The 23,404-nt window shown below is 43.6% G+C and overlaps 1 protein-coding gene across 1 annotated transcript in view; it reads left to right on the forward strand.

The window, feature by feature from the left end:
• PPIF (peptidylprolyl isomerase F) overlaps positions 1–22,606 on the forward strand; it is a 30,417-nt gene extending 7,811 nt beyond the window's left edge. Inside the window, exons 2-6 of the mRNA XM_030203241.1 lie at positions 4,410–4,440; positions 13,476–13,564; positions 15,974–16,070; positions 16,827–16,902; positions 21,500–22,606. Of these exons, the coding sequence (XP_030059101.1) occupies positions 4,410–4,440; positions 13,476–13,564; positions 15,974–16,070; positions 16,827–16,902; positions 21,500–21,635 (429 nt within the window). The 3' untranslated portion in view covers positions 21,636–22,606. The remainder of the gene's footprint in view (positions 1–4,409; positions 4,441–13,475; positions 13,565–15,973; positions 16,071–16,826; positions 16,903–21,499) is intronic.
• Positions 22,607–23,404: the final 798 nt, after the last annotated feature.

Raw genomic sequence — 23,404 nt, forward strand, 5'->3', positions numbered from 1 at the left:
CTTCCTCTGTTTGCCAAGTTAACTTGTAATGTAAATTGTAGACAGCAATTCTGAAATAAGGTATCTATTAAGACAATTGTAGAAATAGAGATGTGGTCTATTCAGGTATCTGCCCTTGTAATTTGGTATACAGTGGCAAGCAACAAGAATTAAGCAAGAGACTTATAAAGCATAGGAATATGATTACAGGGAGATTACTGACAAACCGTTTTGAGGACAATAAGTTTTTCTGGTGTTAGCAAAACCTGAGATGACTTGGAGAGGTGGTGACCTTGATTTCAGGGCCTTTTATAACAGCTTTTTAAAAAAATCTACCTTCATCGTGCCTGCTTAATTTTACTGGGTCTAGTGGACTCCTTGCCCGTCTGTTTCCTTTGACTCTTAGTCACTGAGAGTCAAGTGTCCACAAAACTGACCTACCATTCCCTCTTCTTCCATCCTTGAATCACTTCTCCTTCCATAGGTTTTATAGCTAGCCTTCACAGTATGGGATATGGTTTCTGTGGGTATCGTAACATTTACTACTATAAATCATTTCTATAGCGCTGTCGTACGCAGCGCTAACCAAAATTTATTTAGGGATACCTTTTACTAAGGTGCTGTAAGAAATTATTGTGTGTTAAGTGCCATGCAGCCCATTGGTAAACAATGGTAAATCCATTAGCGTTCCTTAGTAAAAGGACCCCTTTAATGTTTGCTGGTTTGAAGCTTTGGAAGAAATTCTGTGCATAATTTTAGAGTTCCCATGGGTTGCAGGAAGGTGGAACCTTGGTTGAAACTCGTGCGACATGAAAAGGCCACAGCTCTTGTTCCAGCATATCATCAGTACAGTACATCTGCTATTCTTATGAAACTGAGAACAGCATAGGTCACATGCTGCAAGAGTTGTATTGTGCAGGAAGGCCATGGTGGCAGCTGACTTTGAACCAGAGAGAGCTGTATCATCCAGCAACTATATTGACAAGAGGGATGAAATTAAGGGAGATAAGCTAGAGATGGTACTTACCAGGGGCTAATAAAGTGGTAGAGGAAGCAATGGATAAGCAGAACATGTGTGGAAGGGGAGAGAAGCTGGAGAATTAAGGGGCAGGGGATATATGTATGTGGGGGTGGATGGAAGAGCTGGGAATAAGAGGTTAAGGGACATGGAAGGAGAAATGAGCTAGGTAGAGGAGGTGTGGAAACAATGATGTGATCAAATTTTGCATATGATACAACAATTCAAAGTTGTTAATCGCAAGTGAATTATGAAATTGCAGGAGGACCTTGAGAGAGACAGCATCTAAATAGCAGATGAAATTTGAAAGTGGATAAAAGGGCAAAGTGGGTTATATAAGAGAGAGTAAATTGAACTATAGCTACTTACTAGGTTCCATGTTAAGTCACCAACTAGGAAAAGGATCTAGGTGGCGACATGGACAGTGCTGAAATACTTTGCTCAGTTTTTTCAGCAGTGGCTAAGAAGGCAAAAATGTTAGGAATTACTAGGAAAAGAATGGAGAATAACAATGTCTGCCCCTCTTTATTTCATTTCTGGTTGTTGCTTCTCAAGACATAGTAGAATGAGGAAAAAATACAGAAAAGGGTAACCAAAATTAATGAAGGGATGGGCCAATTCGCCTGCAGAGAGGCTAGAGAGATTAGGGCTCCAGCTTCAAAGGCTAGCAGTAGGGCGATATAGTTATCTGTTCCACCCATATGGGTGTCTCTAGCATTAGTGTGTGCTAAAAATGCTAGCACACCTTAGTAAATAGGGCCCTATGCTTGTATTAGCCCTTAATCCTGCAGCCCCACTTTGAATGACTAGTGCATTAAGTGGTTCAGATGGTGTTAAAATTAAAAAACAAAACAAAACCAAATTACATTAATAGTCAACCTGTACAGCTGATGAAAAATAACAGGTGACATCATCAAGATACAAAAAATAAAAGTCCATAAATTTATAAATGAAGTATAAGCTCATAATATATCCTGCCACCCATCATAGCCATCAAAGACATGCAGATAAAAGTAGATTTTAACCTTTTAAGCAATAAAGCATTCCACAGAGCAGGGATTAAATAGAAAAAGGAGAGGATGACAATACTTTTCTGTTAAATAGGAGTGAGTTATTGATAGGGTTCCATTTGATGACCTCCGTTGACAAACTGGAGAATAAGGGATCAAACAATTGGATAGCTTGGAGTCCCTGAATAGTCATATGTGCTAATAAAAACTTCACATTGGATTCTACAGCTAATTGGTAGCCAGTATGCTCTACTGGTGTACAAATGTTGCAAAAAAAAAAGTGCTTAATACATCATTACAGAGAACATTACAGTAGTCAGTGGAGTAGATTCACATGATAAGATCTCTAAAGTCATTTGATCTGTTTTTGGATTGAGCATGAAGCCAAAAAACTGGACTTGATTTATGCAGAAACGTGAACATCAAATGACAGTTCACAAGCTAAGGACTAGATTCTATATATGGCACCTGAAAATTCAGCGCTGAAAAAAATATACACCTACGTTAGGCATACAGAATATAGAATATGGCAAGTGGCCTTCCACATGATTAAATTTAGTCATGGGCATTTTTATATCAAGTAAAACTTGATGTAAATGCCAACACTTAAATTAGGTGCGGACCGGGTATATTCTATAACAACGCGCATAGATTTTAACAATGCCCGTGGCCATGCCCCCTTTTCTGCTTTGCGCTTTAGAATTTATGCAAATCACTTTATAGAATATGCTTAGACAGTTGTGCTTGTAAATTCTAATTAATGCTATTTAGTGTCGGTAATTGCTGGATTTGCTTATGCAACTTGCCGCACTATATAGAATCAAGGGGTAAATGATTGCCCAAGATCACACATGTACTTTGGTTTGAAGAGACCAGAAAGCCACATAGCTTGGGATATAGCAGGTGTTAATGTCCTTTTATTTGTAAAGAGCCAATCGGATACTTTTTGCTGAAAATTCAAGAGAAGAAAAATCAGGGCTTTGGCCATCACATAAACAACAAACTGTATATCATTTGTAAAGAAAAATCCATGAATGCTACTGTCCTGGACTAAATGGCTAGGAGGCTTAAAAATTGAACAAGTTGGCACTATTACTGCCTCTTGAAGTATAGCACAAAAAATTGGTTTTCAGTGCCAATATTCAAACTAAATCTTAATTTTTAAACTTTGCGTTTTGGATTAGAACTGTTTTTTTTTTTTTCCTAAATCAAAAGTTTGATACTTTAGATACCAGAGTAACTGGTTCACGCCCATCAAGAGCCTCTCTAATGTCACTAAGCATAGCAGTAATCATATCTTTTTTAAGACGAGCTATCCAGGATGCGGAACTCAAGAGGCTTCCAAAAAAGTAGAGCTATTGGAAAAACAACTTTCTCAGGTACCTTGGAAACAGAGTGGTTTAATACAGTGTGCAGGGCAATAATTGGCAGCCAATGGAGAATTTGTTTCAATGTAGGTCTAGAACAATTGTATACCAAGAATTTCCTACCTTTTCTAACTTGCCATGGACACCAAACAAATTGCTCCTTTTTATATACTACTGATTACTTGGTTTTGTCTTCCCTTCAAATCCTTTCTGCTGTCCAAACTTGATGAGACAAACAACTTTGGTGATACCAAAGATGAGTACGTAGAATTTTTGTTTTTAAAATAAGAGTGAATGGGCTATGTCAGCATTAGCGCATGGCAGCTGCAAGCGCGGCTTAGTAAACGGGGGGATGGTGTTTTTCTAAATGTGCTCCGTAGAGGAAAGAAAATATTGGAGAGCTGCTTTCTAACATAAAGGAAAATGGGACTTGATAAAACGCCTTTTCTGTGGTTTTTGCAACTACATTCAAAGTGGTTTACATAGTATATACAGGTACTTATTTGTACCTGGAGCAATGGAAGGTTAAGTGACTTGCCCAGAGTCACAAGGAGCTGCAGTGGGAATAAGGATATTGTAATTTAAGAATTCTTATAAATAGGGTATTATTTATAATATAAATATTTTTTATTTTTTGTTCTTCATATGAGAACGTTAGGAAACGTGTGTGTGATTTAAAACTAGACACAACTTGTTCGTTTTTGCTGTACTTTGCTTGCATTTTTGAAGGGAGCCTTTTCAGTTTGTTCTAGACTCCTTATGAGCCAACTATGGCTTACAATTGAGTATTCATTCTCTTTCATTTTGGGCATTCTAGAAGCGATTCAAGATGGCTTTATGCTCCATATCAGGCTCCCCTGTTTTCCTAACCATTTTTGGTAATGTTGTAAATATGTGATTGAAAATACTACTGTCCTACTTCTCATAGCCAGCTCTGTCTATACATGTTATATTTGCTAGTAATGACAATGCCAAACTGTAGAGAGAAATGAATGGTTATAACATGTTAACATTGGCTTCTGCTTTGTTTTACAGCTGAATTCTGATGTGGTTCCTAAAACAGCAGGTAAGAATGTTGCTGAAAATTTGAGTCCATAATTTTGTTGTGATTTCTCAGATTATGGTGGAATATTGTAATCTGTTTTGGCCTTCCTATACTAACTTGCTGTTCTTTCAATTTGGCCCTTTGATAATGCTGCTAATTATTTTACAGTGCCTGCAGTGTCTGAAAGTTGGCTTACTTCCAGTGTATTTCTTAATGTTGCAAAATCCTGAATATGTGCCGCAAAGGGTTTTTAATGTAAAATTGATCCCCTGCTCTGCAAGAGTACATGAATTCTAGATGTTGGGTACCTGTTTCATAGTTGACCTCATGGGACTTGATCAAAACTAGCTAAGGGGATTTCATGCCTTTTGTTTTTGATAAGAATGGAAGTTGATTTGGCTAGGTTTGCCTTTCAAAAATCACAGTTGACAAATAGTTCAGACTAAAGTTCATCCTGTCGTAGTCAAGGTATGAGTTAAGTTTGGCTATTTGGGGGACCTAACCTGATTGAAGTCAAGCCTTATAGGAGAAAGAGAAAGGGGATGAGATTTGATATACCACCTTTCTGTGGTTACAATCAGGTTTCCATATTATATACAGGTACTTATTTTATACCTGGGGAACGGAGTGACTTGCCCTCAATCCAAAGAGCTGCAGTGGGAATCAAATGCAGTTCCCCAGGTTTTCAGACCTCTGCACTAACCATTAGGCTACTTCACTCCATATATAAATTCTTTTTAATAAGAGAAACAAAATGAGAAGGCCTAACTTAATATGTATAAAATATGCAACATATTAAGAGAGTAATAGTGAAACCAAGTTCAAAAATAGCACTTTGATGCCAGTTTTGCTGTGTCTCAAGAAGCACTCTGCTAAAGTCATAGTCCCACTCTTTTGGCACCCATATCTAGGACTTAATGAGGTCTCATAACTTTCATGACACTGCTTCAGGGTTCCTTGCCAGTGATTTAATGTTCCATATCATCAAGCTGATCAATCCATAGACTGGTGGGTTGTGTCCATCTACCAGCAGGTGGAGATAGAGAGCAATCCTTTTGCCTCCCTATATGTGGTCATGTGCTGCCGGAAACTCCTCAGTATGTTCTCTATCTCAGCAGGTGGTGGTCACACACAGCAGCAGCTCTGGCTAGGCCTCCAAGCCTAATTTTTAGGTTTTGTTGAGTGCCTGGGGTTGAGGGCTCTTCTTGAGCAAGTGCAAACCTGGTGGCGCCAGGTCCCTCCTTTTCTCCCCCCTCCCGCTGGCTCCGTTAAAAAAAAAAAAAAAAAAAATTTTGAACGTCCTTAAAAGCGTTTATTTCGACGTTTATTTAAACGTTTATTGCAGCTACTCACTGGGACACCAGGTCGTTACAGCTCGGAGCGGAAAGCAGGTAATTTTTACCTTTTTATAGCGGGCAGGGGGTTCCCCGATTGATCTCCACGTGGCATATGGCGTCGGAGGGCGAGGGCGCAAAGAGTCGCTCCCCGGATCGCTTAGGCGCTTCTAGAGGGGATGCGGGGGTCTTAAAGTCTGATTCGCCCATGTTGGGTGACAGTTTCGTGACCGATGAGTGTCCCGGTCCTTCGGCATGGCGGTTTTTCCCGCCATAAACGCCCATCCCCCGCTGCTCGCCTCCGCCATCTTGGCCGGCCATGCGGCTCGGACGGCTTCTTCGTGGGCCGCCCTTGAGGGAGACATTAATGCCATGGACGCCCTTAATTTGGGCGACAGCACCAAAGCGGCTAAAGTTAAGCGCCGTTTTTCCCGCGCGGCTCCTTCGCGGAGTGTCGCGCCGAACGCCATTTTGGATGCGCAGCATGTCTCTCCCCCGCTCTTGCGAGCGCCGGTTGAGGGTGCGTCTAGGGCTGTAGCCCAGGCTGCGGAAGTGCACAGTCTGGGGGGTTTCTCCCCCGAGTTTGTTTTGCTGCTGCATCAGGCCTTCCTTATGCAAAACGCTGCCCCTGCTCCCTCGTTTGGTAAAGAGGTTGAGGTCCCCGGAGGTAAACGCCCTCGGGTTGATTCCCAGGCCTTGGAGGACCTTGTCTCCTCCGATGTAGATGAGGACAGCGTATCTGAGTTCTCCCAACGGTCCTTTGCGGATTCCTTGGAGGAGACGGATCCCCGCTCGGTTGGAGCGGATGACCCCTCTGCAGCGCGGCTTTTTAGCTCAGAGGATTTGCCCAACCTGTTAGTGCAGGCCATGGGCATTTTGAAGATTTCCTCTCCGGAGGACGTCTCTCCCTCAGCCCCTGTTGGCTCTGCCATTATGCTGGAGATGAAACGCCCGCCTAGAACCTTCCACGTGCATGATGCCATGCACACCTTAATTTCGGCTCAATGGGATGTCCCGGAAGCGAGCCTCAAAGTGGCTAGGGCTATGTCCCGCCTCTATCCTTTGCCTGAAAGTGAACGTGAGGCCTATCTGTGGCCTACCGTGGATTCTTTAATCACTGCGGTGACTAAGAAAACGGCTTTGCCGGTGGAAGGTGGCACGGCCCTAAAGGACGCCCAAGACAGAAGATTGGAGGTGGCCTTAAGGTCGTCCTTTGAGGCGACTGCTTTAAGTTTGCAGGCCTCGGTTTGCGGTTCCTATGTGGCCAGGGCGTGCCTGACTATGGTGCAGCGGGCTTCCCCCTCGGATCATTCCTTGAGGGCTGATTGGCCGGCCCTGGAATCGGGCTTAGCCTATTTGGCAGACTTGCTGTATGATGTCTTGAGAGCCTCAGCTAAAGGCATGGCTCAGACAGTCTCTGCGCGGCGGTGGCTTTGGCTGAAACATTGGTCTGCTGACCACGCCTCTAAATCCCGCCTGGCTAGATTGCCTTTTAAAGGCAAGCTGCTCTTTGGGGTCGAGCTGGACAAAATCGTGACCGATCTCGGCACGTCTAAGGGCAAGAAGTTACCAGAGGTCAGGGCTCGGGCTAGTACTCGTTCCGGTACCTCCAGAGGACGGTTTCAGGAAGCCCGTCGGTACCGCCCGGGCAGGTCGGGCTCCTCTGCCCCCTCTTCCTTCAAGAGGACTTTCTCCCCCAAGCAGCATTCCTTTCGCAGAGACCGCCGTCCCGGAGGTGCTCCCTCCGGTCCTCCCCCAGGGTCTCGTACCCAATGACGGGGCCTTGGTCCACGCCCCAGTGCAGATTGGAGGACGGCTGTCCTCGTTTCTGGGCGAGTGGACCACAATAACTTCAGACGCTTGGGTGCTGGAAGTCATCAGAGACGGCTACAAGCTAGAGTTCTGCCGACCCTTAAGAGATGGGTTTGTACTCTCTCCCTGCAAGTCTCCGGTCAAAGCTGTGGCAGTGCAGCAGACCTTGGACAACCTGATCCGCCTGGGTGCGGTCGTTCCGGTGCCAGAAAATCAGCTTGGCAAGGGACGTTACTCCATTTACTTTGTGGTACCAAAGAAAGGAGGTTCTGTCCGGCCTATCCTCGACCTCAAAGGGGTCAATCGGGCCTTGAAAGTGCGGCACTTTCGCATGGAGACTCTCCGCTCTGTTATAGCGGCAGTGAAGGCAGGAGAGTTCTTGGCTTGCTTGGTCATCAAGGAAGCGTACCTGCATATTCCCATCTGGCCTCCTCATCAACGCTTCCTGCGTTTTGCAGTCCTGGGACGACACTCCCAGTTCAGAGCCCTCCCTTTCGGGTTGGCTACTGCTCCGCGGACCTTTTCCAAAGTAATGGTGGTCATCGCGGCCTTCCTGCGAAAGGAAGGAGTACAAGTCCATCCTTATCTGGACGACTGGTTGATCCGAGCCCCCTCTTATGCAGAGTGCGGCAAAGCTGTGAACCGGGTGGTTGCTCTTTTGAGCTCCCTGGGGTGGATCATCAACTGGGAGAAGAGCCAGCTGCGCCCGACTCAGTCCCTGGAGTATCTGGGAGTTCGATTCGACACCCAAGTGGGCAGAGTGTTCCTGCCAGACAATCGGATTGTCAAACTTCAGGCTCAGGTGGACCAGTTCCGAGTAGCCTCTCCTCTTCGGGCTTGGGACTATGTGCAGCTGTTGGGCTCTATGACGGCTACGATGGAAGTAGTGCCCTGGGCCAGGGCTCATATGAGACCACTACAACACTCTCTGTTGCAGCGCTGGACTCCGATGTCGGAGGATTATGCTGTGCGCCTTCCCTTGGACCCAGCAGTGCGCAAGGCGCTGAGCTGGTGGCTGCAGACAGAGAAGTTGTCTGCAGGAATGCCTCTGGTGACCCCAGAGTGGATTGTCGTCACGATGGACGCCTCTTTGACGGGCTGGGGAGCCCACTGCTTGGGAAGGACAGCGCAGGGGCTCTGGTCTCCTGCAGAGGCAAAGTGGTCTATCAACCTCCTGGAACTCAGAGCCATTCGGTTGGCGCTTTTGGAGTTCATCCCGGTACTGGCGTTGAAGCCAGTACGGGTCCTGTCGGACAATGCCACTGCTGTGGCCTATGTCAACTGCCAGGGAGGTACCAAGAGCGCCCCTCTAGCCAAGGAGGCCATGAATCTATGCCAGTGGGCGGAAGCGAACCTGGAACAGCTGTCAGCGGCCCACATTGCCGGAGTCATGAATGTCAAGGCGGACTTTCTCAGTCGCCATACCTTGGAGCCCGGAGAGTGGCAGCTATCTGCTCAGGCGTTCTTGGACATCACGAAGCGCTGGGGCCAGCCGAGCCTAGATCTGATGGCGTCATCGGCCAATTGCCAAGTGCCGCGCTTTTTCAGCAGAGGACGGGACCCTCGATCCCTGGGAGTAGATGCTCTTCTCCAACAGTGGCCGACACAAGAGCTTCTCTGTGTTCCCGCCCTGGCCCATGTTGGGCAGGGTGCTAGACCGGGTGGCAAAGCATCCGGGCCGGATAATCCTGGTGGGTCCGGACTGGCCCAGACGTCCCTGGTATGCGGACTTGATCAGGCTCTCAGTCGACGATCCTCTGCGACTGCCTGTGGAGCAGGGCCTGTTACATCAGGGTCCCGTGGTGATGGAGGATCCCTCCCCCTTTGGTCTTACGGCCTGGCTATTGAGCGGCAGCATCTGAGAAAGAAGGGCTTCTCAGACAAGGTCATCGCCACTATGCTGAGAGCGAGGAAGCGCTCTACTTCTACTGCTTACGCCAGGGTTTGGCGTACCTTTGCAGCGTGGTGTGAAGCAGGCTCACTTTCTCCCTTCACTGCTCCAATTTCTTCAGTGTTGGCGTTCCTGCAAGAAGGTCTGGAGAAAGGCCTGTCGCTCAGTTCCCTTAAAGTCCAGGTAGCGGCTCTGACTTGCTTCAGGGGCCGCCTGAAGGGTGTTTCCCTGGCTTCACAGCCAGATGTGGTGCGCTTTCTTAAGGGAGTTAATCACCTGCGCCCTCCTCTGCACTCTGTGGTGCCTGCATGGAATCTCAATCTGGTGCTAAGAGCATTGCAGAAGCCGCCTTTTGAACCCTTGTCGAGGGCATCTCTGAAAGACCTGACGTTGAAAGCAGTCTTTTTGGTGGCTATCACTTCAGCCAGAAGAGTTTCCGAGCTCCAGGCGCTCTCATGTCGAGAGCCTTTTCTGCAGTTCACTGAGGCAGGAGTGACTATTCGCACAGTGCCTTCCTTCCTGCCCAAGATTGGTTCTCGCTTCCATGTGAATCAGCAGCTCTGTCTCCCTTCCTTTCGTAGGGAGGACTACCCAGAGGAATACTCTGCTCTCAGATGTCTGGATGTGAGACGAGTCATCATCAGATACTTGGAAGTGACCAATGATTTCCGGAAATCGGATCATCTGTTTGTCCTGTTTGCAGGTCCTCGTAGGGGTCTGCAGGCTGCTAAGCCTACAGTGGCAAGATGGGTCAAGGAAGCCATTGCAGCAGCTTATGTGGCCGCGGGGAAGGTGCCGCCTATCCAGCTGAAGGCTCACTCCACAAGAGCTCAGGCGGCCTCGATGGCAGAGGCCGGTTCCGTCTCCTTGGAAGAGATATGCAAGGCGGCAACTTGGGCTTCGGCCCATACATTCTCCAAGCATTACCGCTTGACTGTGGCTGCTCGGGCGGAGGCCCGGTTTGGAGCTTCAGTGTTGCGGTCAGGGATTTCTATGTCCCGCCCTGGGTGAGTACTGCTTCGGTACATCCCACCAGTCTATGGATTGATCAGCTTGATGATATGGAAGGTAAAATTATGTATCATACCTGATAATTTTCTTTCCATTAATCATAGCTGATCAATCCATAGTCCCTCCCAGATATCTGTACTGTTTATATTCTGGTTGCATTTCAGATTCAAGTTTAGTCTTCAGTTCCTGTTCAGGAAGACTTCGTGTTCAAGTTATTTTTTCACTTGGATTCTTCAAGAGTTGAGACGAGTTTGTGTTACAGTGAGCTGCTACATTCCTCTCCCCTCCGTTTTACGGGGCTGGATTGAGATTTAAATTCTGCCGGCACTCCCTCCCGCTTCGTGCGGCTGTAGGGCAGCTTTGTACCCCTCCCGCTTCGGCGGTGTTAGGGTCAGTCAGCTCCTCCCGCGGTTGCGGTTGCAGGATAAGCCAGCTCCCCCAGCATCGGCGGGTGTGGTGTCCCTCCCCCGCTCCGCGGGGATGAGCTGGACGGATTCCCCTCCCCCACTTGTGTGGGGATGAGCTGGGTTAATTCCCCTCCCCCGTTTCGGCGGTGGTGAGCTGGGCAGTGTGTCCCTTTGTGGGTGTAATTCTCTAAGTGCTGAGTCCTGCGGATGGAGCTTTGATATCGACATACTGAGGAGTTTCCGGCAGCACATGACCACATATAGGGAGGCAAAAGGATTGCTCTCTATCTCCACCTGCTGGTAGATGGACACAACCCACCAGTCTATGGATTGATCAGCTATGATTAATGGAAAGAAAATTATCAGGTATGATACATAATTTTACCATAGTACCTGTGGTATTACACTTTTCTGTTTGACTACAAGTTTTTTAGACAAACCCAGCATTAGAGAATAACATGGGGACAAAGTTTGTCCCCGTGGGCCCTGTTCTCTTCTACGGAAGCCTTGAACACTTATGATTTTATATTTAAATCTTTTTATTAAAGTATAAAAAGGAACAACTGTGCAACTGTTGTGTATAAATTACAAATAGAAAACAATAATAATCCTCCTTCCCACCACCACCCACTACCCTTCCAACTAGAAAATGACACGGGGACAAAGTTTGTCCCTGTCCCCATCCCCGTGTCATTCTCTACCCAGCATGAAATGGATTTTAGCGCTTGGAGATCTTACTCTCCCCTTGCTGGTGTCTTACATCTTACTGTTGTGCACAGTTTTTTTTTTTTTTTTTTGCATCAACAATGCAACTGATGACTATACAATAATCAAATTACTAGTATAGCATATGCAGTTCGTTAAATTAACGGACCAGGCATAACCAGTTAATCATACCACGTCAGGTATAGTTTGCTGCACAACCTCTTGAGACCAGTTGCATGTACCTTATTCAGCCCTACATTCAATTTTATCCACACATTGGCCACCAACTTTTAATTATCCCAATGTCTGTCATATCCCTTTTGGGTCTCTTTTACTGATCTGCTGTAGTGATTCCTGGTGTGGCAAATGCGCCGCAGCCCATTCATTTTGCAGCGGTTTAGTAAAAGAGGCCCTTTTATAAAAGAAAAAAAAACTGCACCCATCCCCTCTGCTGTCATTACAATTTTTTTTTTGTTGTGCCAACTTTGTGAATATCACACTTGTGTGTTTTATGATTCTGTTGTGATGTTTATGCAGCATAATCATCCAAGCTTTGAACCCAGTTCTCCATAGAAACATAAAAGTAGCCATACTGGTTCAGACCAATGGTCCATCTAGCCCAGTATCTTGTTTCCAGCAGTGGCCAAGCCAGGTCATAAGTACCTGGCAGAAAACCAGATCATGGCAACATTCCATGCTACAAATCCCAGGGCAAGCAGTTGCTTCCTCATGTTTGTCTCAATGGCAGACTATGAAGTTTTTCTCCAGGAATTTGTCCAAACCTTTTTTTTAAACCCGGATACGCTAACCGCTGTTAACTACATCCTCCAGCAAAGAGTTCCAGAGCTTAACTATTAATTGAGTGAAAAAATATTTCCTCTTATTTGTTTTAAAAGTATTTCCATGTAACTTCCTCGAGTGTCCCTAGTCGTACTTTTGGAACGAGTAAAAAAAAAAATTGTTTTATTTCTACTCGTTCTATACCACTCAGGATTTTGTAGACCTTAATCATATCTCCCCTTATCCGTCTCTTTTTCAAGCAGTTCCATCCCCTTTCATTTTGGTTGCTCTTGTTTTCAACCTTTTTTAAATCTGCTATATCTTTTTTGAGATACGGTGACTGAACACAGTACTCAAGGCATGGTCGCACCATGGAGCGATAGAGGCATTATAGTATTTTCGGTCTTATTCACCATCCCTTTCCAAATAATGCCTAGCATCCTGTATGCTTTTTTTCACCACCACCGCACACTGAGCGGAAGATTTCAGTGTATTATCTACGACAGCTAGATCTTTTTCTTGAGTGCAATGGACCCTAGCTTCAGGTAACTATGATTCAGATTATTCAATCCAGTGTGCATCACCTTGAAATTTGTATCTGCCATTTGGATGCCCAGCCTTCCAGTTTCCTAAGTTCTTCCTGCAGTATTTCACAGTCCGCTCATGTTTTAACAACCGTGAATAGTTTTGTGTCATCTGCAAACTTAATCACCTCACTCGTCATCCCGATTTCCATATCATTCATAAATATGTTAAATAGCACCGGGCCCAGTACTGATCCCTGTAGCACTCCACTGTTCACCCTCCTCCATTGAGAGAAATGACCATTTAACACTACCCTTTGTTTTCTGTCCAGTAACCAATTCCTACTCTACACCAGAACCTTGCCTCCTGTCCCATGACTCTTTCTGAACATTTTGGACATGGTCCTTATTCCTGTAATTTGTCTATTTTGAAATTGTAACTGTATATTATGCTGTAATTTTACTATAATTATGCTATTACTGTAATGTAAGTTGCTTGTATCAAGCTATATCTGGTGTTGCCTCTTTGGATGAATCTCTTCAAAAGGGAGATTAATATATATATGTATTAATATTTTTTTTTTGGTACCAGAGAACTTTAGAGCACTGTGCACTGGAGAGAGAGGATTTGGATACAAAGGGTCCACATTTCATAGAGTGATTCCTTCATTTATGTGCCAGGTAACAAATTTAATGTTTTCTTTACTTTACATTAAAACTGTGACCTGTTTAGCTGGCAATGTACAGAGTGACCTTGCAAAGGAGGTGATGGAGACAGACAGTAATAGCATTCAGGAAGTCGTAGGTTAAGGGCTGAGAAGAAAGCCAAAAGTTTACTGGTCTATAGAATGAAATTAGGCAGATTACTTAAACCTTAAGGTTCTTAGTGTCATATTCCATGTTGCATGTTTTATCGTTGCTTTACAAGATATTTGCATTGCTTGGGAGTGTCTCCAAATAAACAAAGGTGCCTTTTTATTAAAGCTTAGTGCACACTGAGTGGAGGAGTAGCCTAGTGGTTAGGGCAGTGGGGAAACGCTTAAAAACAAAATCTAACTTGCATGTACCTCCAAGAAATATGGATGGCAAACAGAACAAGAATCCATGTTCAGAGGTGCATAATGCTTGGCCAGAAATGGGGCTGATTTTCCAGGTAACCAAGCTATACAAATAGGCTGTTTTCAGATTAAATATTGCCCTGAAATATTCATTGTTCGTATTCTGGAAAGTAAAATGAGGACTGCACCCTCTGTACATGAATGGCCAACATAATGCATTGTACCTGAAGAAGTTTCGTGCCAGCACAATGCAGTGAGCATGGGAGCCAATTCTGCTTTAGGCTCTGGCTTATTTCCATTTTGCTCATAAAAGATAGTGCTTCCATGAGGGCTGCGTTTCAAATGACCTTTTGAAGAATGATAAGTGCAATATCTGCTGTAGCTGTGTGTGTTTGGGGCCTGACGGTTTTTTTTTTAAACCCTTTTGGACATTTGGTTCAGATGGAACCAGGGCTGGGGTCAGGTGCCACAAGTCTTGATTCACAACTAACCGTGTTATTTTTTTCCTACTCTTTTCTCTTACATTCCCTTCTGACTTCACCTAGCCCAGTCACTGAAGCAGTGGCCTTACAACTGGGGTAACTGGAAACCAGCCATTAGGTTAGGGTGTTGCTTGAGCAGTGATCGTAAGTCATTGCCATAATCTATCCTGCCTCACTTTGATGTAAGGAGAGGTTTTGTGAGTAATAGAAACTGTAGTGCATCAGCAGGTTTTCTTCAGTTCCTTTAGTGATGTCAGTCTGTAGTATCACTGTCTTCTCTTAACTCTGTGCTATTAGAAGCTAGATTGCGCCATCGCTGGAAGAGCAAGACAAGAGTAAGGCTGGTTTAACATCCACAGCTTAAAATAATTAATAGTTACATATTTTCATGGAAAATTGAGTCGTGTGTGTGGGTTTCTGAAAGAGACCTGGCAAGACATGTAGGAAGTATTTGATATGAATTGAGAGGATTGGGACAGTCCATTAATGAAGTGTCATTTACTTTGCAACTGAGAGATTTCCAGGATTGAACAACTGATGTATCATAGTAAATGACAGCAGATAAAGACCTGAATGGTTCATCCAGTCTGTCCAACAGTCCACTCATTCTCAATTCATGATTAAACCAACAATGAATGTCTTGTCTTTGGCATTTCTGGGACATAGACCATAGAAATCTGCCTGACACTGTCCTTGTGTTCCAACTTCTGGAGTTGCCATCAAAGCCCACTCCAACCTATCTGAATCTGTTTTCTCATTTTGCGGGACACAGATGGTAAAAATCTACCCGGCACTGTCCTCACATTCCAGCTACTAAAATTGCTGTCTACGCTCTCTCCAGCCCATCCTAAACTGGAAATTCATATATGGGACATAGACCATACAAGTCTGCCTGATGTCAGCCAGCCGGAGGCGCCATCTCCTAAGTATCGCTTGACACGTCAACGCAGCCATTTAAGGGTGTTTGGTTTGTTTTTTTAATACCATCCATTTTCTAATTAAAGATCCTCTGTGTTCATCCCATGCCTTTTTGAATCCGTCACCCTTTTTCGTAAAAGGAACTTGCATGGGACTACAGTATTTAAGTGACATTCAGATTTCTAGTTCAACACCACAAACAAAACCTGTATTACATAAGAGATCTACTGAACAGAGCTGTTCGTCTAATATTGCATTGGAATCTTATTAAATTGGGAAGGCATTATGTTTGCTTCTTTATAAGAAAAGCTTGGCACAGGATGCATTTTCACTATCTGAGTCCATTGTCTAGGTTTCTTTTTGCTGTATAATGGTATGGTTGAGGCCTTTTGGCTGTGCCACTTTGCCTTTGCATGTTAAACACAATACTGTACTAGCAAGAGCAGGGAGCTAGCATCACGCATTAAGAAGAGATGCAAAACTGAATGCTAAAAACTCTATTTCTTTCTGAGAAAAGACTGTGCACAGCAATATTTGGGCAAGATTTAGAACAATACCCAAAACATTTCTCTCTGTGTTGATTAGCAATTCCTTTTAAAATTCATGTTTAATAATCTAATTTGCATTTTCAGGGTGGTGACTTTACCAACCACAATGGAACAGGAGGAAAATCCATCTATGGCAGCAGGTTTCCAGATGAAAATTTCATCCTGAAGCACACAGGACCTGGTAAATATAGAAGCTCTCTTCCCTCCTACTTGAGTTACTTAAGTTATTTAAAATACAGCTCTTTTCATTGAGGAGTTGAGAGAATAGGAATGAGATATCAGGAAGATGATGATTGGTTCTGTATTACCAATACAAGAAGATGATATTGCTACAGCAATAGTATATTCAAGGGAATTCTTTTTTTTTTTTTTTTTTGCTGAGTTTAAAAAACATTTGCTCTTTGTAAATTTGTTTTACAAAAGATACCCTATGGTCTGCTGTTTGTTGGGGGCTACTTCTACCTCCCCCCCAGACCTATAGAACCCAATATAAGGTGGCAGTTTACAGAAAGTCTTCCAGCCCCCTCAATGAGAGAAAAAATGAAAATTCCACTTTTAAAGGAATCAGAGAGAGGGAGAACTGTTAAGTTCCATAGTGCTGGGCATGGGTGGTGGTAACCAGTGCACTTGACAAAGGACTCTCTGACCTTCATCAAAATTTGTGCACATCCCTTCCAGAGATGTGCATGAACAGTGCTTACCTGTTCAGTAATACTTCTGGCTACAGAGTAATTCACTGGTACGGTAGAGCAAGATGAAAAAGCTGCTGGATCACGAGGAACCCCACAGCAGGGAGATCTGTGCATACTGGAATATACCAGCTCAGTGGTTTTGCTTGTTCATAGAAAGGGGATGGTGCCCAGTACTAACAATTGGGTCTGATTTTATAATGCTAGCTTGAGTACTTACCATGACTTATTTCTCTCCCCACCCCCAGGTATTTTATCAATGGCCAATGCAGGACCCAATTCCAATGGCTCTCAATTCTTCATCTGCACAATAGAAACTGAATGGTGAGTATTTCTGTGATGTGTACTCGCGGACTAAATCCACTCCCAATTTTGCCTTTTCTTTCTCTTTATGCTAAAGATTTAAGGGTCAATTCTTTAAGGGTTACCCAAATTTGGGCACTAAAATGCAAGGCACCTGGTGCAAATCCTATAACAGCATCTGGGCACCCAGATCTTATTATTGAATACAGCATAAGTCAACATTTGTGCGCCAAAGTTTAGGCACTATTACTTGAGCCATGCAAGAAGCAGGCATAAATGTTGGTATGTAAATTTATTTATTTATTTATTTACGGTTCATTTCTACCCCACATTTTCCCACAAATGCAGACAGAATGTGGCTTCCATGAATTACAAATTTTGCATTTAAGTGTGTAACTTTAATTTTACATGTGTTAAGTGTGGGACTTGCCTATGCTCTGCCGCGTCTACAACCCCTTAGTTGTACCATATGTGAGTTGCACCATAAGGGGTCCTTTTTTAATAAGCAGCAGTAAGCACTACCGAGAGCTTCCCTTGCACCAAAATGCACTACCGTACTTGTATCCCCCGCAATCTTACACGCTTAAACCTAATCTACAGGTAAAAAACAGAAAATATTATACCCGAACCATCTCTTGCTATCGCTCTGCTGCCCAATCAGGATCCGGTGCTCTTCTATTGTTTTGTTGTTCTTTGCCGTTGTTTTATTCTCTTTAACGATACAGGGACTTGTTTTAATTTAACGCCTCATAATGTAACCATAATTATGTTGTAACAGATTGTACTTCCATCAATACAATGTATTGTAAGCCACAATGAACCCGCAAATAGGTGGGAAAATGTGGGATACAAATGCAATAAATAAAAAAAATAAATATTCTCAGGTGCCCTGCAGTAGTTCAGGCATCTGCTCACGCTTCCATAGGGCTAAAAAAAAAAATAAAATAAAAAAAATAATAATAATAATTTGTATTTTTGAGTACTGGGGGGCATGTTTGGGAGGCGGAGAATAGGTGTACACATCGCTAATCGGTTAGTACAGATACATTCCTGCATGCTGCCAATTAGTGCGTGAGCCCTTTCCACCTACTATATAGGTGTCAATAAGGGTCCAAATGCTAATTTGGAAATTGGTGCCTGGCCATTAATTGTGGGCATTTTACAGCCGAGCTAAAAGTGGCATCAGCACGAGGGGAAACCCATGAGCTACTCATAATGCATTGCCCCTTTTAGTGCAGCTTATAGGGCCCCTAAGCTTGTGGAATACCACTTAGTGCCCAGCTGGCACTTAACACGAGTGAATGTTACATTCAAGTACGCAAGTGCTAGTATATTATAATCTTATTGCTAAAATGGCACATTTAGGCATTAAAGTTTTATTGAATTGGTGGAGGGGGGGCAGTTAATGCTTAGATTGTAGTTTCTTTTCCTCAAGTACACTTCTCCGCCTCAAACAGGCTTTGATGAAACATAGCAGTTAGAACATGGTAAGAGCAACACAATGCTCTGCATGCCCATTCCACACACCCAATACAAAAAATATTTAATGTACGATTTGCTCCAAGAAAATACCGCAAAGTCCTGTAATGCATATCTGTGCCAGCAGTTGCTGTGTGGTACAATATGTATTACCTTCTTACCGACTTTACAAAAAGGGCCCCATAGTCTGCAAAACTGTGTATAAAAACTATCCATTTTCCTCTTGCTTCCTATATTCATTTCTCTCTCTTTCCATTAAAACAAATAATGCAGGAGCCAGCCTGGTGGCTTCTGGTAGCACTGTGCAAGGACTCTGCTCTTTGAGTTGTCAGAGATGGAGTTGATTATAAACAGTATTTACTGCTGATGGCTGGAGCACTCTCCTGCCAAGGGGGCTAACATTGACACTTGGTAGCTAAATTCAAGGTCACAAGTGAGCTGTGGTCTGGGAGGTAATGCCCAGAGGACTTGAGCAGTGGGCTGATCTTATGATTCTGGTAGAGTTCTGCTAGTCAGACAGTGGAATGCTTGGAACCGCTCCTGATCGGTCCATTTCCCTACAACCCCTGCTTTGGCGTTACTCCAATTCTGCTGAAGCCTTACCTTTGCTTTGTCTGAGCTATTAGCTCTGTGCTCGTGTGGAATTGTTCTCCTTCCCTTGCTTGCAGTTTCTGTTGCTCTCTCTGACTGCAGGCTCCTGCCTGCGTGTGTTTAATTACCTCTCTCACTGCACCTGGGTTTCTGTGTTTGGCTGTGTGGTGAGTTCCTACCTTGTTCTGTTCCAGTTTTTGTTTTGCTTCCCTTTACTTCAGAGTTCCCTTTGTGCCGTGTTTTCTGCTGGGCAGGTCCTGCCCTTGTGGACCCTTTGTTTCTCTCTGTGGGGGTTGTTTGTTCTTCCTGTGTGCTCCCAATTAACCTGTTGTCTGCAGGGTGTCTTGCCTCTGGTTGCTGTGTGTGTGCTGAGCTTGGTTTAACCCTTTTTTTGCAGAGTTCCTCTGCTTCTGGCAGTTGCCTGTTTACTGCAGTCTTCCCTTTGTGACTGTTTCATTCCTTTCTTTGCTGTACTACCTCCTGTATTACAGAGCATTGTCCCTTTTTGTGCTGGGTGGGTGTGTTATGCACTCTGTTTTGTGGACTTTTCCTTCCCTGTCTGCTGACGGTCTCAGCCTACAGTATCTTATCTTGCAGTCCCTCACTTCTTTGTGTGTGCTGGGCTTCGGCTTGACGTGTTTCTGTGTAGGCTTCCCTTTCTCCTTGATTACCAGCACCGAGGGTGTTGCTGGCGCTCCGTGGGGGACTCCTCATTTAATCTCTTTCTCCCCTCCCTAAGCACGAGTCGGTTCCAGTTAGGCCGTGAGGCCCACCTGATTGCCCTATCTTCCCTTTTCTGGAGGTGCAAGTTTGGTTGCTGCGTGTGTGTACAGGACTTGGTAGCTGGGGTAGTGTGTAGTCTTGGCTCGGCCCACCCTCGGCCTTGGCCTAACCCCTATACTAGGCCTCGGCCGGGGCCCAAGGGCTCACAACCAGACTAACAGATGAGAATCATAGAAGCCAGGGTTCAAAGCCTGTCTTTCCCACTAATTTTTTCTTGTGGCTCTGCTATTGTCTGATGTACAAACTTAAATTGTAAGTGTCTTAAGGCAGGGAAATAACTGCAGTACCTGAATTGTTGACTCCACATTAAGCGCTGATTTTTAGAAAAGACCGAGACTCTGCAGTCTGAATCTCTTTCCTCAGTCTTCTTTCCTGAGCAGTACTGCTGACCCTGCTTGATCTCTTCTCCACATCTAAGATCATCTCCTTGTTTTGGTTCATGTCATCTTAAGCAGAAGGCTGTTCTTGTTTGTGGGTTGTTTTTTGCTGGCAAAGAGGCTTCCCTTTCAGCTTTTTATTACTCCTTGTTGTACACCTCTGTTTCCACAGAAATATGGTTAACCTTTCTCCATTTATATTATTTTGAGTTATTTGAGCCCTGTGTCTTTCCTCTCCTTACTTTTCTTTGAATTTAGTCATATCATTCATAGTCAATATGGGCCTGTGGTGAAGAGTATTTATAACTCTCTAGCTTACCCCTTTGGTTATCAGAAGTACTGGGAAGCAGCTTAGGAATTAAAAATAATATAGGAGAATATTACTGTTCTTTATTATACTTATTCTCAAATGGTAAGTTTGGTGGATTTGTAATGGCCCACTTAATGCTGACAAATCAACTGGTCTTGACTGCAGTGGACGCAAGATGTTAAGAGGCACTGGCCTGGAACTAAGCTAATACATGGATTTTGGCCACTGCAGAATCTAGGACTGTTCATTAGTTTGGTCCTTGGGCTTCCTTCCATCAAAACCAGCTGTCACTGCATTTAGGACGAGCACTGGCCTGCCTAATCCTGGGCTGCAGGGGAGGATAACCAGCCTGGGGGGGGGGGGGGGGGGGAGAGAATAGCAATGTGTCTGAGAATTGAGAATAAATGAGCCCTAAAAGATGAGCACCAGCTCGTAGATATTAAGTGGAGGTGTGAGAAAGGCAGTTGGTGATACTGTTTGTTGTTATTGTAGAAGTCCTGCCTGCTGCTGGCCTTGTCAGCCAAGTGCCTATGACAATGCTAGGGCAGGTTGTGGGGGAGGAAGTGTTGCTGTGGCTAGGCTTTTGAATCAGTGAGCCAGCAGCTTAAAAGGTTGAGTCAAACCCATCTTGCCACAGTGGCTATTTTTAGCTATAACTTTGTAGAAGAATGGATTGATTTGTTAAATCAAAACTGACAGTTAAAAAGCAAAAGGGTTTTATGCATGCTGTGCATTTACATGCAAAACAGAGGATCTTCTCTTTACACAAAAAGGCTAACGTTTGAATAGAAGCAAATATTCTTCACTCCAAAGATAGTTTATAAACCTTTTGCATCTCTCTTCTAGCAGGCCTCCTCTCGGCTGTCTTTTGACATTGAGGGGGCAAGTTGTCATTGTGGGCTATTTTAACACAGGGTCTCATTGCATAAAATGGCACCCTGTGCTAAAGTAGCCCAGATCGATATCGTCCCGTCTCGGTGTTTTTGCTCTGTGCATATAGGATATTCTTAAAATCAGCGGAAGCTGAATGATCACTGTGGAGCTTTTCCTGACATTCTCCCTTCAATTTATTTCACAGGCTGGACGGCAAGCATGTGGTCTTTGGACGTGTAAAAGAAGGCATGGATGTAGTGAAAAAAATTGAGGCCTTTGGCTCCAAAAACGGGAGGCCCTCCAAAAAGATCTTTATTAGGGACTGTGGCCAGTTATTATAAACCTGCTGTTTTTAGACGTTTGTGATTTTATTCCAATGTCCAATGCTGTGAAGCGAAAAACTAACCATGTTTGCAGTTCTCTTTTAGTACTTGGTTTTTGTTTGCTTTAATGGCAAGAGCACTTCATTATGGGTTGGGTATTTTAAAGTCTATTTTGTTCTGTTTTCTAAGTTTACTGAATGTATTACAATTATGTTCAAAAACATGGATATATGGATGGGGATTGCTGAGAAAGATGAGTACAAGGGAGGGTTATGTGACCTAATGTCATCAAACATCAGTTTTGTTCTTGTGCACATTGTTTGAAGCTGGTGAATTAGTTATATAACTTTGTGTGTGCAAAGAATATTTGCTGACTAGATTTGATCAAGAGCTTTTTTTTTTGTAGCATGACTGTGAACTAATTGATGGTTAAGTTAATTTGTATGTATTTAATGTGGTTTTTTTTAATCAGTGATAGATGAGTAACCAATGTTTGTTCATTACTGATAGAATGGTGCTATTGAGCATTATTGTCAGACCTGTGTTCTGGTTCTAACTAGCTGTAGGTTCTCTTCAAATACTCATAGGAATGGAATCTAATCTTGGACAACAGATAAACTTGGACTGAGGGGTGAAAAAAAAGACTCATGAAATAACTACTTTACATCTTTTTTTTTTTTTTTTAAGAAAATATATGTGTTTGGTGAGAACATTGTTGAAAATACAAGGTCAAAGATAGCATTTGAACTAGGAGTTCTTGGTGATCTCCAATCATTTTAGAGCAAACTAAAATCAGTGTTTCAAAAATGTGATTATCCTATTGCACTTAACTTTTTAACTTGTCTGAACTCCACTGGAGACACTGCTGCATATTGTAGATAGCATTCTGAAAAATGTAAAATTCTTGGATTTCCTTGGTTTTTGTATTGACACTTGATGGAAACATTTTGAAAATTCTATTTTTAATGTAAAAATAAATCCTATTTTGCTACAAATATTGGTGTGTGACATTGATTTGAGAGTCTGACTAGGTTATATTTGTTTAAATACTGCAAGATTTGAACTATAGAGGGGTAGTGTGTGCATTTTGACCCTCTTTAACCTAGAAACTATAAATTTGCATTCTCTAATGAAGACCAACAAGCCTGCCCTGAACTTTGATGGATCCATTAACACTGCAAAACATCTGTGGTAGGTGAGCCATGAAAGGTCATGGATGCAGCTGTGTTCAGTAAAGCCTAAGCTATACTTGGTCGTCGCCACTCCTTTGAGCCATAATGAATGTTATGTTATAATGGACTTAACCTGCCAACTCCCTCAGTTGAGGCTCTATGCAGGTTATTGGTCTATCAGAATTGACAAAAGATCAAGATCATAAACTATTTCTTAAAAAGACTTAGAGAACAAATAAATCTTCACCATTTTGTGAGAAGAAAAATAACCTTTTAAAATATTGGATCTCAGTAGGGAGGTCATTCCATAATTACATGGCAGAATTATTATTATTACATTTGTATCCCACATTATCCCACCTTTTTGCATGCTCAATGTGGCTTACAATTCATCGTGGATACTGGAAATAGAAAAGAATGTACATTTGGTTTTACAGCAAGTTTTGGGTACATGATGGTGAAATACATAATATTGGAAATAGAAAAGAGTATACAAAAGAATGAGAAAACATTGCTTTAAATCTCACATAGTAAAAAACATAGTAGATGACGGCAGAAAAAAGACCTGCACGGTCCATCCAGTCTGCCCAACACGATGAGCTCATGTGTATACCT

This window comes from Microcaecilia unicolor, chromosome 5, assembly GCF_901765095.1.
Source record: "Microcaecilia unicolor chromosome 5, aMicUni1.1, whole genome shotgun sequence".
In the NCBI taxonomy this organism is placed as follows: domain Eukaryota; kingdom Metazoa; phylum Chordata; class Amphibia; order Gymnophiona; family Siphonopidae; genus Microcaecilia; species Microcaecilia unicolor.